This window comes from Schistocerca cancellata, chromosome 8 (assembly GCF_023864275.1).
Source record: "Schistocerca cancellata isolate TAMUIC-IGC-003103 chromosome 8, iqSchCanc2.1, whole genome shotgun sequence".
NCBI classification, from domain to species: Eukaryota; Metazoa; Arthropoda; class Insecta; order Orthoptera; family Acrididae; genus Schistocerca; species Schistocerca cancellata.
The window spans coordinates 371,924,130-371,941,862 of NC_064633.1; the positions used below are offsets into that span (position 1 = coordinate 371,924,130).

The 17,733-nt window shown below is 42.1% G+C and overlaps 1 protein-coding gene across 1 annotated transcript in view; it reads right to left on the reverse strand.

Moving 5' to 3' along the window:
- Nucleotides 1–17,733, reverse strand: part of LOC126095586 (leucine-rich repeat-containing protein 24-like) — a 199,391-nt gene that overhangs the window by 23,845 nt on the left and 157,813 nt on the right. The window contains exon 6 of the mRNA XM_049910360.1: nucleotides 16,055–16,252. Within this exon, the coding sequence (XP_049766317.1) occupies nucleotides 16,055–16,252 (198 nt within the window). The remainder of the gene's footprint in view (nucleotides 1–16,054; nucleotides 16,253–17,733) is intronic.

Sequence of the window (17,733 nt, forward strand, 5' to 3'; positions counted from 1 at the left end):
ATGTTCATTGTGCAATCCGACGGACTCGGGTAATTACAGGAGGGCAATGCGACACGCCACACGTCCAGAATTGCTACAGAGTGGCTCCAGGAACACTCTTCTGAGTTTAAATATTTCCTCTGGCCAGCAAATGTCCCACCCAAATACATTGTTGAGTATAAGTGGGATGCCTTGCGAAGTGCTGTTCAGAAGAGATCTCCACCCTCTCGTACTCTTACTGATTTATGGTCAGCCTTATAGGATTCATGGAGTCAGTTAACTCCAGCACTACTTCAAACATTAGTTGAGTCCATGCCACGTCGTGTTGCGGCACTTCTGCGTGGTCGCAAGGGCCCTGCACGATATTAGGCAGGTGTACCAGTTTATTTGCCTCTTCAGTGCTTAATGATTAACGGTAAAGAATAGCATAAATTTCGATAAATCATAGCGAATGACGCGGTGCAGTGTTTAGAATAGTGAACTGGCATTCGGGAGAACGACGGTTCAAACCCCCATCCAACGATACATATTTAGTTTTTCCATGATTTCCTTAAATCGTGCGCGATCGATTACCTTCCCCATCGTTTCGTATTCCGAGATTGTGTTCCAACTCTAATGATCGCGCTATCGATGGGATGTTACATACTTAACCTTCCTTCCTTCATCGGATCAAGGAAAATAGCGCTCACCATAAAGAGAAGGAATTATCCTGCGGTTTTGCAAATGCCCAGACGTAGATCTAAGAAGCAAGTCTCTTGACTGATATTTGTTCTCTGTATCGATTGAATGATTACACATCCATCTGCATATAGAGGAAGGTTTCTCGTGGACCGATGGAGTATGATCTCACGAAACACAGAAAAGTGCTATCCCCATTTTTAGACGTGATTCAGCAAAAAGCGAAGTGTACGGAGGTCAATGATACTGAAGTGTTTCTTGTCCAAGTGCCTGTGAACGCCCTGTTATGTCCTAGCTACCAGCTAAAGTTTAATCTTAATAGGAACATAACATTTAGCTTAGTGTCTCTGCAAATCACTGGTCGTTATCACATCTCGTGAAATTCATTACCGGAACAAAAATTAGTACGCCTTTTAGAGGTTTCCAATTCACTCAAGATTTATTGTTGCAACAGTGTGTATAGCGTACATGATTGATTACATTTACAGATCAATAGCTCAGGCAGTTCTGAGTTACTAGGTATCAAGCCCGCCCGGTTGGTCGTGCGGTGTAACGCACGGCTTTCCGGGCAGGAAGGAGCGCCTGGTCCCCGGCACGAATCCGCCCGACGGATTTGTGTCGAGGTACGGTGAACCGGCCAGTCTGTGGATGGTTTTTAGGCGGTTTTCCATCTGCCTCGGCGAATGCGGCCTGGTTCCCCTCATTCCTCCTCAGTTACACTATGTTGGCGATTGCTGCGCAAACAAGTTCTCCACGTACGCGTACACCACCATTACTCTACCACGCAAACATAAGGGTTGCACTCGTCTGGTGTGAGACGTTTCCTGGGGGGTCCACCCGGGGCCGAACCGCACAATAACCCTGGGTCCGGCGTGGGGCGGCGGAGGGGTGAAGTGGACAGCGGTAGTCGTCGTGGGGTTGTGGACCACTGCGGCTGCGGCGGGGACGGAGCCTCTCCGCCATTTCTAGGTCCCCGGTTAAGATACAATACAATACAAATACCAGGTATCGACCTATGTTGAGACACCCATGTTAGTACGTGGTGTAGCCTCCACGGGCGGCAATGCTGGTGCTGACTCTGGCATCCAGTCTATCGTACAAATGTCGAATACTGCGCAGGGATACGTTATGGCATGCCTGTCGAACTGTTCACGTAGCTCAGTAAAGGACGTTGGCTGACCAGTCATACGAGTCACTTCTCTTCCCATCATATGCTCTAATGGATACAAGACTGGAGATCATGCTGGTCGGGGAAGTTGCTATACGTCTTCAGAGCACATTGAATTTCTCGGGCTGTGTTGTGGGCAACCATTATCCTGTTGGGACAACACATCACCCTCCTGCTGCAAGAACGGCAGCAGAATGGATCTAACAATATTCTGCACGTACCAATTGCTGGTTAGCGTCCCCTCCAGGAACATTAAAGGTGAACTAGGGTTATAGCTTATCGGACCCCAGACCATTAAGCCTGGGATGGTACTAGTGTGTCTTGCACGAATGCAGCGACAGCGCTCACGAGGCATGTGTCGTACGCGCAAACGACCATCATTTGCGTTCAGGCAGAGTCTGCTTTCATCGCTGAAGATCACGGCGCGTCATTCCACCTTCCAATGACCCTCCGACGGCATCAGTCGAGCTGTGCATGTCGATACTGTGGTGTGAGTGGAAGACAGGCGAGAGGTGTGCGTGCCCGTACTTCACTGATACCAGCATCGTGGCACAACTGACACATCAGGTCCAACTTGGGTGGCATTGTCCGAAAGGACCATCCCGCCACTCGCAAGGACGTAATCAGACCCCTGTCAAACCGAATCAGTTGACTGTAGGGAGCAGGAATGTGTCTCCGTGGCATGGTTCCCTGCTTACTTCACACGTTTGTATCACACTAAGCCTCCAGCCTGTGAGCATTCCCAATTAAAGGGTAGACATGTTAGGCGGCCGGCCGGAGTGGCCGAGCGGCTCTAGGCGCTTCATTCTGGAACCGTGCGACAGCTAAAGTAGCATGTTAGAATGCTGCCTCGGGGGTGAATGTGTGTGATGTCTTCAGGTTAGTTATGTTTAAGTAGTTCTAAGTTCTAGGGGACTGATGACCTCAGCAGGCAAAAATCCTTTGATACGTGATAATTTAATGCTCCGTGCTTAATAAAGTTTTAAAATTAAACCTTCCGCACTGAAATACATAAATAATCACGAAATATTAACAACAAAGGCAGTCAAAGCTATGTCACTGTTACCAGCCGTGACAAAGCGTTAATTTACGGCCTTCGAAAATAATATTTTATCGTTGCAAACAGGTATTTAACTCAACGATCCAAAACGCTCTCATATACACAAAGACTTACAGTGAAATACATAGCATGCTTTTTAGATCACAAAACACATGCGAGTAAACAACCTCCTGTCAACCGGACGAATGCAGACTAACCCAAGCGGACGTAATAACGTAAACAAACTACGGCAACCAAATTATTTCTATGAGAAACACAGGAAAATATGTAACGAAAACACACAACAGTATCGTACGCAAAATCGACCCATACATATGCATAAACTACGCTGCCTTGACTATTTAGATATTAGAGCAGTAAAATTCGCGGTAGAAATTATGACACAATGACTAAAGGGTGTATTAAACGCAGATACCGCTAACATATGGAAAAAAAGACTCAGAAAATAAACAAATACAACTTATGAATATAACGGCTCAAATTCAAAATTCGTTTATTCAGCATTAGATTTATGAGAACTAGTCTAAAAATCTAAATAATATCAGAATTATTGAAGCTCAGACTATTACCTAAGCACAGAGAGGTCGGGTGAACACGAATGATAGATACAGGATATATGAATATTTGTTTGCTTATCGAGTGCTCTCATCGACGCACTTAATTCGGTAAAAGGCAAGGTAGGGAACTCCTCCCGTGAGAGAAAGATCGTAGTGCAGAAATTACAATCAATATCTCTTACAGCCATGAGGAAAACGAATGTAGAGAAAATATAAAACGACAAATACTGATGAATGTATGTAAAACAATAACAATAGAGGGGTTTTGTAGCCTTCCTGTGTGACAAATTGTGAAGTGGCTATTAGGAAGTCACTTTAGCAGCTATGGCTCTGCCACTATTACACGTTAGATGCCGCTTTCCACAGAGCGTAAGATATCGGTGACAACAATGGCTCCACTTTCCTGAACAATAACCGAAACGCGCACGTGCCGTCTCTCAAGGCTCAATTTTTTTTTTTCCGGTAATGGAGCGGTATCTTAGAACTGGAGAAACATTATGCGCTTGAACTCAGTCAATAAACTTAAACAACAAAATTTAGAAGTATCGTGTATTAAAAACAACCGCTAAAGTTGGAGCAAGAGTTACCTGTCATAATGCCCTAATCACAGGTTGCGAGTAAGTCATACAACCGTCGGAAATGGTTGCTTCCCCCTCTCCGCATTATTTCAGATATGGTGAACTACACTAATATTCATGGCTAATCTGAAAATTTGTGTATATAAGCTATCTGACCAATATGTCCATAAACCGTATATAATGCGGAACTGAACAGTACATGTCATTAGATACGGGACCTGCCTATGTAGAAGGAGACGGGAAATACTGTGTTACTAACAGAGGATCAGTAAAAGCAGTAAGGGGACCAAAGAAAAAGAAAGTTATGGCACAATCTGACTAGAAGAAGGGTTCGGTTGATAGGCCACATTGAGAGAGAGGGCATCACCAATTTAGGAAAGCGTGGGAGGGAGGGCTCAGGAATTGTAGAGGGAGGCCAATAGATGAGTACAGTAAGACGATACGGAAGGATGTAAGTTACAGTGGTAATTCGGAGATGATGTGGCTGGCACAGGATAGAGTAGCGTGGAGAGCTGCATGGAGAGCTGCATCAAACCAGTGTCCGACTGAAGACAACAACAAGTATTTCGAAATGATATTAAGAGCGGGTGCATATGACCTCAGTTGTCCTGCCTCCTAGAGTCCCACCAAGTTCCAACAAATAAAAACCCGGATATAACTTTGGAATAAGACTCAACATAAAAGCAGGGAATGGAAGGTTATCATTTACTGGCAAAGATGTCACATATACGATGCACGTATAAATAATTCCGACAACAGTGAGTGCAGATTTACTCTTCTTTTTTATTCTTTTGTAAGTCTGGCTGAATACTGCCCTCCCCCACGTTTCAGAGCAGTAGCTTTTTTTGCTGTTCGTTTTCAGCTTAAATTATTTTTATCAGGCTTAGCTTCTGTTGCAGCACTAGTACAAATGTTAGCATATCACAACCATTTATTTGCATGATTATGCAATTATTCGAAAGTAGAAAATCTTGTACTTGCTCTAAGGTCGTTATTTCATGCCTCTATTACGCCTGTTACGCCTGTCAGCTTTAGTTCGATGTGGATTTCTTTACAAAATCTGTTACACTTTTCTACTCTGTCGAACGCATTGTATTCGTTCGAACGCAATTTCATCAGGAGTTTTGCTCGCTCAATTTCCTGTAATTGTAACGAAACAAACTGCAAAACAAGCCTGCTGTAGCAATCTTGTTTACGCTTCAACAGTGTACGAGCGTCATTCTAATTTTTGTTTTCGCGTGATTTCCGACTGGTTTGATGAACCTGCTACGAACTTCTCTCCTGTGTAAACAAACGTCCTCAGTTATTTGTTGAATCTCTAATCTCTGTCTTCCCCTACAGTTTCTACCGGCTATAGCTCCCTCGAGTACAATGCAAGCTATTCCTTGACGCCGTAACACACGTGATAGCATCCTGTCCCTTCTTGCAGAGAATATTTTACATTTGTTATTATTAATCTTATATCGTTGACTTTTCGCCAGATTTCATGTACTGTACAAAAAGCTCTTCTGTACACTGCTAAAGTTTGTTTGCTTTAGGGGTAAGCAACAAAGTATTCATCAAAATCAAAGTGGTTGAGGTAAGTTACATTTTTAAAAATCCATGAGTTGTCGGCCTCGATTAAGTATCTCATAACTTCCCTCATTTTCGCTGAGAATAATTTTGACGTTATGGAACCTCCTTGTTCGATTCCACATTCAAGTTTTCAATTTTTCACTGTCCTGATGAAATTTAGTGGAAGTTGTAATAATGACAATAATATTCTTCAGCATAGTATCCTAAGATTTGTTGATCCCTCTTCCTGATTGCGGGACAGTTCATTCTTCACTCAAACTGAGTCAAAAAATTTGTTGAAAGGTATGAATTTTAGTCACACAGGGTAGTTCATATTCATTGCTCTCTTCTATATCTTCATTCAAGATTTGCAAATACAGTATGACATATGGGAAACTGACGATTTTATATTGGATAATGCACTGCTGTCAGTGGTGAGAGAGACAGAAGAGACATCAGGCATTCACTTTAGGACCGTCTGCCATTAGAGTGGTAATAAAAGACCATTGACCGTTCCCCGTGATCGAGTACGAAACCTTTCTCCTGGGTTTGTGGTTGCAACCCGGGATACATCGTCGCCGTTTTAATCGCACATCTCCGAGTCATATACGATCTTGGCGTGTATTCAGCTTTCACAGGAAAAGAAACCTTTACTAAAAATAAGCCGCTAGGTTTTGATAAAAAGGCTAGGACAACGGAAAATATCGCCCTTGTGAGAGATGCAATGTGTAGGCGTCCGAGACCATTCACACGTAAACACGAACATCGCCTAAGGATGAGCAGTGAAACCGCGAGAAAAAATTTCATATACATCTACATAACATCATACTTCGCAAGCCACCATGAAGCGCTCAGCAGAGGGTACGTTTTGCCGCAACTAGTCATTTCCTTTCGTGTTACACTCGCAAATGGAGAGAAGGAAAAGCAACTGACTGTAGATGACTGTTTGGTTTCTGTTCTTTCGGGCACGTCTGCATGCTTTCGTACCAGTCCTGATTTATTTCATCTTGCCTTCGCGGTCCTTACGTGAGATTTATTTTGCCAGAAATTCCAGTGAAATATCCCATTATTGTTTCGCAGAAAGGACGTTCTCTTCATTCCAGGGAATCACACTTGATATCAATGAGTATTTATATATTATTCGCGTGCTGATAGAACCTACCCGTGACCAAAATAGCGGCACACCTCTAATTTTCTTCCACGTCTTCCTTTAAACTGGTGGCGATCACAAATGTTACAGCAATACTCAAGAAATGAGTCGCAAACTTTCCTCTACTGAGGTGTGATTTATAGATAGCTACACCTATCTACAATTCTCCCATTAAACCGAAGTCGACCAATCGACCTCCTGAAAATCAAACTTAATGTACATTTCATGTCTCTTTGCAACGTTACATTAAGATATTTAATCTACGTTACTGTGTCAAGCATCTCAGCATTAATACTGTGAGCGAATATTACAATATTACTTCTCTGCGCATCTCCAACAACTCCCATTTTCCCATTCTTACAGCAAGCTTCTATTCCTTGCACGAAATGTGAATTCTGTCCAAGTCTTCAATTATCATGCAGTCATTCAACGACAACTCTTTCCCATGCAACACATCATCATCAGCGAACATTTACAGACTGCTGCTCCCCTATCCGTGTGATGTTTTGTGTAAATACAGAAGAAGAACGGTCCTGCCACACAGCCCGGGCCTTTACATCGATACCCTTGCCTGTGATGTACACCCGACGTCCAGGAAACGTGCTGTGTTCTGTTACTTAAAAAGTCTTCCAGCCGCTCATATATCTGAGGACTTATTCCGCAACAGACTGCAGCGTGGTGCTTTGTCAAATGCATTCCGGATATCTAGGACTATGGACTCAGCCTCTTGCCTTTCGTTCAGGGTACGCAGGATATCGTGTGAGATAAGTGCAAACTGAGCATTGCACGAATGTTGCGTCCTACGTACGTGCCTATTTGTACACAGAAGCTATTCTGTCTCAGTGAATTTTCTGTGGGTCTGTAAACCGTAATCTCCCTTCCTGTCTTCATTCCTTCCTTCCTTATTTCCTTCTTTCCTTCTTTCCTTCCAACTTCTTCAAGGAAATATATTATATACGAACTAAAAATATGCTCAAGAATTATGCCGTTTTCAGATGTTTGGATTTAAAATTCCTTCCGTATAAAATACTGGTGATTCAGCAGATTAAAGATAGGGACTTCCAACTACAAGCAGACTTCGCTGTGCGTATTCAGTTGATGTGTGCACAGGATTCGAGTGCAAGAGTGTTTATGAGCTATTGGGCACATTTTCACTTAAATTGATCTGTTAAAAAGATCGGCTCTGGGACCCTGAAGATCACTGCGTAGTTCACCACCTTCAAACGCCAAGTGTGACTGTGAGGTTTGCTGCTAACTGCTGCTGGAATAAGGAGGCGTTAATGTTTCGAGGAGGTCAACGTAACCAGTGACAGCAAAGCTCGAACGTTAATTACACATGATGAACACGTACTACGGGTTCACAGCTTTGGAGACGACCGGTAAACACGAGCAGCATTTTTTTCCGATTGGATGAAGTAACATTGCACAAGTCAGATGCATTCCCGTTGTGGGGAACATTTTCTTTGGACGATTAATATCGTGTTCCGGTGAAGTGCCCCGGCCACCAAGATCACGAGATTTATCCGCCTGTAATAACTAACTGTAGGGGTGTTTCGAAAAGCATATCTACATTAACAATCGTCAAAGTTTAATAGAGTTGAAAGCTGCCATTAGAGACAAATTCGGTTGATTGAACAATAATGCCTATTGGTGGGACTTATGAGTAACCTCAGATAGAGAGTTGAAAGCTGTATTCCAGAAATGACGCCACTTGGATGACACAGCTTTTAGCATATAATTAATTAAATCAAATGGAGCTCATTTTGAATAAATAAAAAATTTTGTCTTAAAAATTAATGTACTACCGTACATTTGAATACTGTGTAACATAAGAAATTTATGTCCGTTTGCGTTTACTTAGCGTGTTGTTTACATATGAACGAGCAGCGTTCAGTAAGTAATGCAACACTTTTTTTTTTCTGAGAGCAGATTGGTTTTACTCAAGATTCCAGTACACTATAACATTTCCCACTCTTTTGACCCGGGAGGTCCTGTACGCCCGCGTGGTACCACTCTATTGGCCGTCGTCGGGGCGAACGTCTTGCTCCATCAATAACCTCCACACCACCCACGTACTGTTTCTCACGGAGTGCTCCTTCATTGGATCAATGGTGGTCGGAAGGTGCGAGATCCGGGCTGTAGGGTGGATGAGGAGGAACTGTCCAGTGAAGTTTTCTGAGTTCCTCTCGGTCGCGCAGACTTGTGTGAAGCCTTGCGTTGTCATGGAGGAGAAGAAATTCGTTTGCATTTTTGTGGCATCGAACACGCTGAAGTCATTTCTTCAATTTTCTGACGGAAGCACAATACATTTCTGAGTTGATCGTTGCACAATTAGGGGGTATATCAAACAGAATAGCCACTTCAGTGTCCCCAAAGACCGTAGCCACGACTTTAGCAACTGACGGTGTGGCTTTGAAATTTTTATTGGGAGGAGAGGTGGTACGGCGCCACATATGGATTGCGGTTTTGTTTCCGGTCCGAACCGGTGAGCCCATGATTCACCATCTCTGACGATGTTGACAAAAAATCGTCACGATCTGCCACGTAGCGCGGAGGAAATTCCGCACAGATGGTCCCCCGTTGCTCTTCATGTTTAGGCGGTGAGGAAACCAACGAGCACACAAGTTTCAGTACCCCAACTGGTGCACGAGTGTGTCAGCACTACGAACAGAGCCGTCCAGTTGAGCAGCTAGTTGTCTGATTGTTATTCGTCGATCACCGCGAATGATAGTGTCCACACTTTCCAATTTTGCAGGAGTTACAGCTGTGTGCTGTTATCGGCACGCCGGTCATCGGACAGGTACGCGAGACGTTGTTGCAACGATGACAGTCGCCTCGCCCGACGACTCTCAGTGCTTTTGTTGACTGCCATGTCTCCGCAGTCATTCTGCAAGCGCCTGTGAATATCTATGATACTCTGGTTTTCCGCCAGCTCTCTCCTGGATACTGCCCTCCGTTTTGAAGGCTATGCATGGCCCACCACATATCGGAACTTCATGAAACTATCATTTTATTATAGGGAGTACTTTCTATATTGGTATAAAACTGACAAGAAACAGCAGAAATTTTATTCTGTACATTGTCTGTATTCGAGAAAATTACTGACTGTAGGATACGTAATGTAAGCTGCAAACTGATCAAACGTGTATTTAATGTAACGGGATCGCCCAGTAGGGCACATTAATAACATCCATAGGACTTTGTTAAAGTGGGAGTTCCTAGACAAACCGTTACATTCAGTTCTGTTGTGGACAACAGAAGAGAAACGATTAATTATTACGACCCCGGAAGCAGTAGAGTGATACTACGAACAAAATTGTGAGGGCCATCCTCAGGTTTTACTTGCAACGGAGGACTGAATAGCCGTGGACATCGTGCAGATGTAAACCGAGAGTGGACACGTACACCTTGTGTACATACATATGGTGTCGTCTGTATTTCGAACATAAATTTCTACCCCATAACTTCCTTTTGCTACAAAATCTGAAGCATCACTGGAAGAACACAGTAGACGTCCTTATTGTGTAGAACATTAAAACTAGAATTCCATTCGTCATTAATCACAGAATAACGAGAAGAGATTCGTCATTGTGGTCGGCTGCCATCTTTTATAGTCCGGGGCATAGAACGGAGTCGTGACTCCTAACACACACACACACACACACACACACACACACACACACACACACACACACACACACAGCATGAAGGTACGTCTTTGAACCTTCACTACAACTCTGAAGAGAGGAGTCACTAACTATACCTACTGTAAAACCGACATCGATTTTGGTAGAACTGTAAGGCGCTACTGGGACACACTTGTATGTGGCACAACAGTAAGATTAGAATATTGATAAATGACATTGAAACTAGTATACTATAAACGATCAATGTCTCTGATAGGCTCGACAATATGGATCGCTGACTGCGCGACCGCAGAGCCAAAGATACTGCTTTATTGGAGTAAGAGAGGGCTTGGCGCACAGTTGTAGGTAACTGTGTGTGAGGAAAAGACGATGGAGTTGGCAGTTTTTGTGGTGTGCTGTTTGAAGTCACCAATACTTAGTTTAATTTAGGTACGTCAATATTGTTGAACATGGAGCAGAAGTCTTCATGTAAGAAAGGTGATGATTCAAATACTTATGACTTCTGTTTTAGCCAGCGCGTGAGTATAGATGAGTTGGTTGATAATTTGTAATTGTTGAGTAACCTCAGAATGTACGTAAATGGTTTTGAGAAAAAGACATATTCTCTTTCGCCGCGCTCGACCTGACGCCGATAATTGCTCTCTCTGCATATGGTGCTCGAAAATGCTTTTTGATACTACGACAGAACTGTTACAACACGGAAAAGCGGATTCGACGTGTCTTGGCGACTTGCTGAATTTGTGAACAAGCTGAATCTTCTACAATATCTCACATTGCCCCTCTGTTCCCCATTATACCTATGAAATTAAGACATATGGCAGCTTTTGATTTATTTGGACCCATTCCATGAACTAATGAAGGTTTCTGTTATATTTTTGTTGCTGTGGAACTAACCTCACTCCGTTACGAAAAGCCACTGCTACAACTGTTTCTAATACTTTTACTAAATATTTTTTGCCTCATGTTGCACATATTCAGAGAGTAATCTCCAACAATCGACCGCAATTTCGACCAGTAAGATGGAAACGCACATTGCAAGCTAGAAATATTACACCCATTTTTATTTCCAGATAGCATGCTTCTTTCAACCCATCAAAGCGCTTCATGAAAGAGATTTGAAAACTTAGTCGTATCTACTGTCACAAAAAAACGTAATGTTTGGGACAAGCACATTTCAGATTTTCAGGAGGTCATCAATTAAATACAAAACGACTCCACCAAGCCTTCCCCGCATCTTGGTTCAAAATGGCTCTGAGCACTGTAATACTTAACATCTGTGTTCATCAGTCCCCTAGAACTTAGAACTACTTAAACATAACTAACCTAAGGACATCACACACATCCATGACCGAGGCAGGATTCGAACCTGCGACCGTAGCGGTCACGCGGTTCTAGACTGAAGCGCCTAAAACCGCACGGCCACACCGGCCGGCCCCCGCACCTTGTGTCGAAAAATATAGATCCACTTAATAAAATTCGTGAAATTGATCCATTTCCTACTACAAGAAGATTACGTCACCATGAAGTTATAAACATGGCACTTGACAATATAAAGCGTGCAGCATAGCTCGGCAAACAGCAACAACAACAGGTGAGTAACCTCCAGGAACTTCGCATAGGACAAAAAGTATTGATACGTACTCACTACCAATCCAATAGAGGAGAGCGTCGTTGCCGTAAATTTGAACTTTTATATTCTGGACCTTTTAGAATATGTAATGTTCCTCATCAAAGTGTGGTTCACACTGAAAATTTACGAACGAGAAAATCGCGAGCCAATCATCACATCAGCAACGTGAAGTATTTTATAGAATAAATTTTACTTTGGTTCATTTCACGTAGATAGATAGAATTTTTGATGACTACATACCGGTACCATAACTCTTTATCTTTTCGCCGTTCAGTATTGTATACATTTTTTTGCTGTTTTTCAGTACATTAGCCAAATTTTTTACAGATGTGCGTATTTATATTGCCAGCTTTTATATATGCCTATTCTGATTTACATATGACTGTATGTAATAACATGACGCAACCCAGATCTTTTTACCTGACACATTTCCTACGCTTATTAAAATTCTGTTAGTACCTGGTTCTCACATTTTCTTGATTATTCAGCATCTCATTGGGGGGCGACGTGTCCTGTAGGGAGAATCTTGCAGATCCCTTGTCTTACCATAAGCTTTGACCTTTTACATTTTTCTGTTTTCATACGCATCTGCGTGAAAACAACTGAAAGAGACACCATTTATTTTGTCATGCATCCAGCGGATCACATGCCTTGGGTGGTCTGACAGCTGCAAACTGTAACTCAAACCGTTTTCATAGTAAGAATCTGTGTACTTTCGTATATCTATCGTTCATTTATTTCTGATGCTATTTTGTCTTTACTGGTACGATGTAATGTGCCATTTTTTGATGCTATGCTACTCCACTTTACCAGTAATACACAACTTAGGCAAGATAGTATTACTACTGAGACTCATGCTAATGTCTGATCAATTATCAGTACTTTTGTTTGTAAGGTTAGTCACTCTTTGCACTTTATAATTTTATACTGTACGATTTGTGCCCAGTCTTGTTCTCTGTTTTGCTATATTTCTCTTGTACTTGATGATGTCACTAGTTTACTTGCTTTCACCTACATGGATTTACGAAATCAATGTACCCTGTAACTCATGTCCATAACATGTACTACATTTTACAGAATCAATGCACCAACGTCCCATTGTATTCAAACGAGACATTATGCTCATAAATACAAGCACGTGAAAGTGCAGGAAATGCAGTACATAGAGCATGACATAAACAACTTATATGGAATACGAAACAGCATTGGCCCTAATCACACTGTTTACTGGCATACCTTTTATAAACATTTTCATGTTAGTGTACTAGGTAAATTAGGCAGATTGCCTATAAAAATTTAGGATTAAAGATATTTTTTTAATTTTGTGTCGGATGTAAGAGTATTGTTAAATTATTTATTTAGTGTTCACGCCCTGAGCTGTACCAATTTTTTGAGTAATGATGGCATGTTGATGTTTAATGAGTGTTACGACATAAGCTACACTCCAATAATGAGGACTGTATTGCTATTGATGATTATTCTATAAAGGTATTCTATGACGTTAATATATATTTTGTGTATACTGTGTCCTTTCTAGGAAAATCTATAAAGCCTTGTGAAACATTATGGGATGTTTTCGTGGGAGACTGTCATAGAAGCTTTACACCGAAAAACATTTTTTTCCACCATTCCTTTAAGATTGCTTAAGATACTGCCTTCTTATGTTAGCATGCATGACTACCTTTTTTTTTGTTTCCAGGTTAGTAATCAAATTTACAGGTTCCATTATTTCTGCTGTTCACCCTCATCTTTGTATATTTACCTCGTGATTTCTTGGAATATGTTACCTTTATCAAGTAAATGAGGTATATTGATCTTAGCACTCCTGTCTTTATGCTTGCATATACTACAATAACATTTTTTCTTTGCATTGGCCATAGCAGTTCTTGACTCAGACGAATAACGATTGACTGTTAATTATTTTCTTTACAGATCAAGTGCACTGCCCTTGTCGATCATTCCCATATCCTTCCCTGAAGGTATGCGCACTGTTAGTGATATAGGTCAATTAATAGATAGTTTTATGAATCCCTGAGGGCTATATGACCTATAAATGTTGTGTCTTTACTCACATGGTACCATACTTTGATTCTATGATTCTATTTGTCTAATAAGTATTCATATAGGCCCTACAGTGCTGTACTTTTATATAATATTGCTATTTATGCACTTTATTTCACTCGTTTTACGTATTCTTATTACGAACTATTCATAGGCCTGTGAGTGCCATATAAAGTTATAGGTAAATGATGTTTTATGATACTTCCTCAGCTTTGATGTTAATGCTACGTAAAACTACGCCACCTTGAGCTACAAACTGTTTTTTCCTGTCACCTTTAGTTATTAAGGTCAGCATTTATTTCATGTAAAAAGATGCCACTGTCAGGCTCAGAGAAGAATTTTGTCACTTTTTAGTTATTAAGGCCAGCTATTACTTCATGTAAAACTGGGGCACTAGGAGCCCAGATCATTTTTATAGCTACTAAGATCAGCATTTATGTATGTAGAAATGCCTCTTGGCGCCTCTGACTGACTTCTTCCTATTCACTTGTTTTAGTTATTAAGATTTGCACGTATTCTGAGTACAAGGCCACCTGGAGCCATTCAATTCCTGATTGTCCTGTTACGTTTCTTATGTAATTATAGCACAATAATGCATATACAAGGCCATTGAGAGACACTGTGTAATATTATGAACCAGTGATGTTCTCTGTAATGTTTGGTTATCTTATGTCGAATTGGCAGTCTCATACCACACTTATTAATGTTCTCTTATTCAGGTTTCAATATACCTTTTGCCTATTCACTCTGGTGTAAAGCACTGTTGCTTCATCCAGTTTGTAATTTCATTAGGATACTTTACCTTCTCTCATCAGATAAATTAATGTTGACATAGGTAGAAATGCTATTGTTCCACTACCTTACCTTTGCTACTTCTTTGTACTTTCCATTATCCAGTGTCCTACCTTTGTTCATGGTCTTCATACTTCAACATAAAAGACTATGTATTGTTGTTTCGATCTCAGAAGAATCTCTACTATGAAGAGCAGTGATGATGATGGTCATCACGTTACTGATATTGTGGTAATCGCCAATAACGGTTATTGGCAATCTGTTGCCAAGTACCTCTTGCATCTCTGCACATGACTGAGTAAAATAATACAGAGTTCAGATGTAGTGGTACACTGAATGCAATCGACATTAGTCACTACTAAGTTGTTGAAGCTGCGCAGCACAGAAAGAAATGGACTTTATGACGCAATCACTTTAACATGCTCATAGGCTTCAGCCATGACTCTTCCTTTACCTTGCCCAATACTATAACATCTGTTAACATCACGACATCGCCTGCAACGCCGCTCCTGGGCTCGTGACCAAATCGGTTGGACCCTAGGCGACTGGAGAACCGTAGCCTGGTCGGATGACTCCTTAGTTCAGTCGGTAAGAGCTGATGACAGGGTTCGAGCGTGACACAAACCACAGGAAGCCATGGATCCAAGTCGTCAGCAAGACTCTGTGCAATCTGGTGGTGCCTCCATAATGACGAGTGCTGTGTTTATGAAATGAAGTAGGTTCTGGTTAAGTTCAGCTGCTTTGAGAACGTTTTCAGCCTTTCATGGACTTCGTATTCTCAAATAACGATTCGACAAGTCACCGGGCCACAACTTTGGCTACTGGTTTGAAGAACATTCTGGACAATTCGAGAAAATGATCTGATCACCCAGACCGCGTGACACGAATCGCATCGAACGTTCATGGGACATAATCGAGAGGTCAGTTTGTGCGCAAAATCCTGCACTGGCTACACTTTCGCAACTACGGACGGCTACAGAGACAGCATTGCTCTATATGTCTGCAGGGGACTTGCAGCGAGTTATTGAGTCCATGCCACGTTAAGCCTCTGCATTATGCCTGGTAAAAGGAGGCTCAACACGATATTTAGAGAGATATCCCGTCATTTTTGTCACTTGAGTGGAATGTTTTATTACTTCAATAGTGAGAAAGTAAAATTCGGTAAAATAGGGGCTTAAAGCGATGGGGAGCGTGGCTTACCGAGACGGAGATGAAGATGTTGCCGAAGGCGCCGGCGGGCAGCACGCTGGTGGAAAACTCTGCGGGCGGCGGCGGGAAGACGGAGAGCGCCCCCGGGTAGGCGCCGCCCCCGGCCGCCCCCGCGCACGCCCCCGGCTCGCCTGCCCCCGGCAGGCTGGGGTGGCTCTCGATGGTGATGTGCACCGGCGGCGGCACAGCCTCCATGCCGCCGCACGCCACCTGCTGTCATCGGGCACCGCACATGTAGCTCACACTCATGCAACCCACTAACGATGTGTTCATTGTTGCACCGTATCACCGTTGTCGACGGACCATTGAACGTTATTATGGATGGGTCACCTAAGGAATATTTCTAGTACCATACTCAGATATTGTAAAAAAATTATTTTCAATATATGTTTATTATTATAAGCACATAAGTCATACACATTCTCTTTTAACGAAATATTAGAAAAATAATGACATGTGGTATCGGCCCAATCAAGGGTAATAGTTTCCTTCGTTATGCCACGGGCAGTTCCCATGAATGGGCAGTAGCTGGTAAATATTAAACACATTTAAATAAGTGACAAAGTAGTTAATGTCTTTTTTATTTTTAAGAATTTTTTGGCATCGGAAGCCGAAAAAATTGTATTTCGGATCATGGAGGCTAAAAGTAGAAATATAGTCTGGGAAAATACAAAAATTGAAAGCAAACCATTTGACTGATTATAGAAACACTTACAAACTGTTAGAAAACATTTAATAAAAACCATTACTTAAATTCTTTCATTGTAGCCTACTTAGTCCAAATTCGAGGTAGCTAATTAAAGATAAATCGCACTGCTTCGCTTAACGGCACCTAATCTCCGAGCACAGAACGTAACTTTATATTGTGAATATGAGTAAACAGTGTGAACTGCTCGTACTCTCCTACGATGGATGCAGAAATTTTATCACTGTATTACCATATCGATAAGATATTTCAGTTATTAATACTAGTTACTGACAAGAATATAGCGCAATTTTTTTTCACTGTTGCTTTGTGTCCTCTTGGACATCTCACGCCTAAGATGACGAATCTTCGGCAGCACGAGGTACGCTTTATGTCCGCTTACATGCGCCTATTGTCAGCATCCGCAGAGAAATCGAGCCGGCCCATCTTCGGCGACTGCCCACCGACAGCAACTATAAATTAAACCATGTCCTTTTCAGAGGAACCATCCCGCAATCGGCTTAGCGATTATCGTTAACAACGTTACACCTTAAGGGTAACTGACTTGGATCTGAACCGCCATCATTCTAATACCTACCCAGTCTCTTTACCACTGCATCTCGGCGCTTGGTTCACGGACAGGAAGTGAAAAAAGTAACTCGTCATAAACACTGAATCAGTAGTTTGGAGCCGGTCGTTGTGGCCGTGCGGTTCTAAGCGCGTCAGTTTGGAACCGCGTGACCGCTACGGTCGCAGGTTCGAGTCCTGCCTCGGGCATGGATGTGTGTGATGTCCTTAGGTTATTTAGGTTTAAGTAGTTCTAAGTTCTAGGGGACTGATGACCTCAGTAGTTAAGTCCCATAGTGCTTAGAGCCATTTGAACCATTCAGTAGTTTGGATTAGGTGAGAAAAATCTCCATAAAATCCCATTTAGGAATAACATCTGACACTGTTGATAGTGATCGATTCGTCAGGTGAGGTGGCG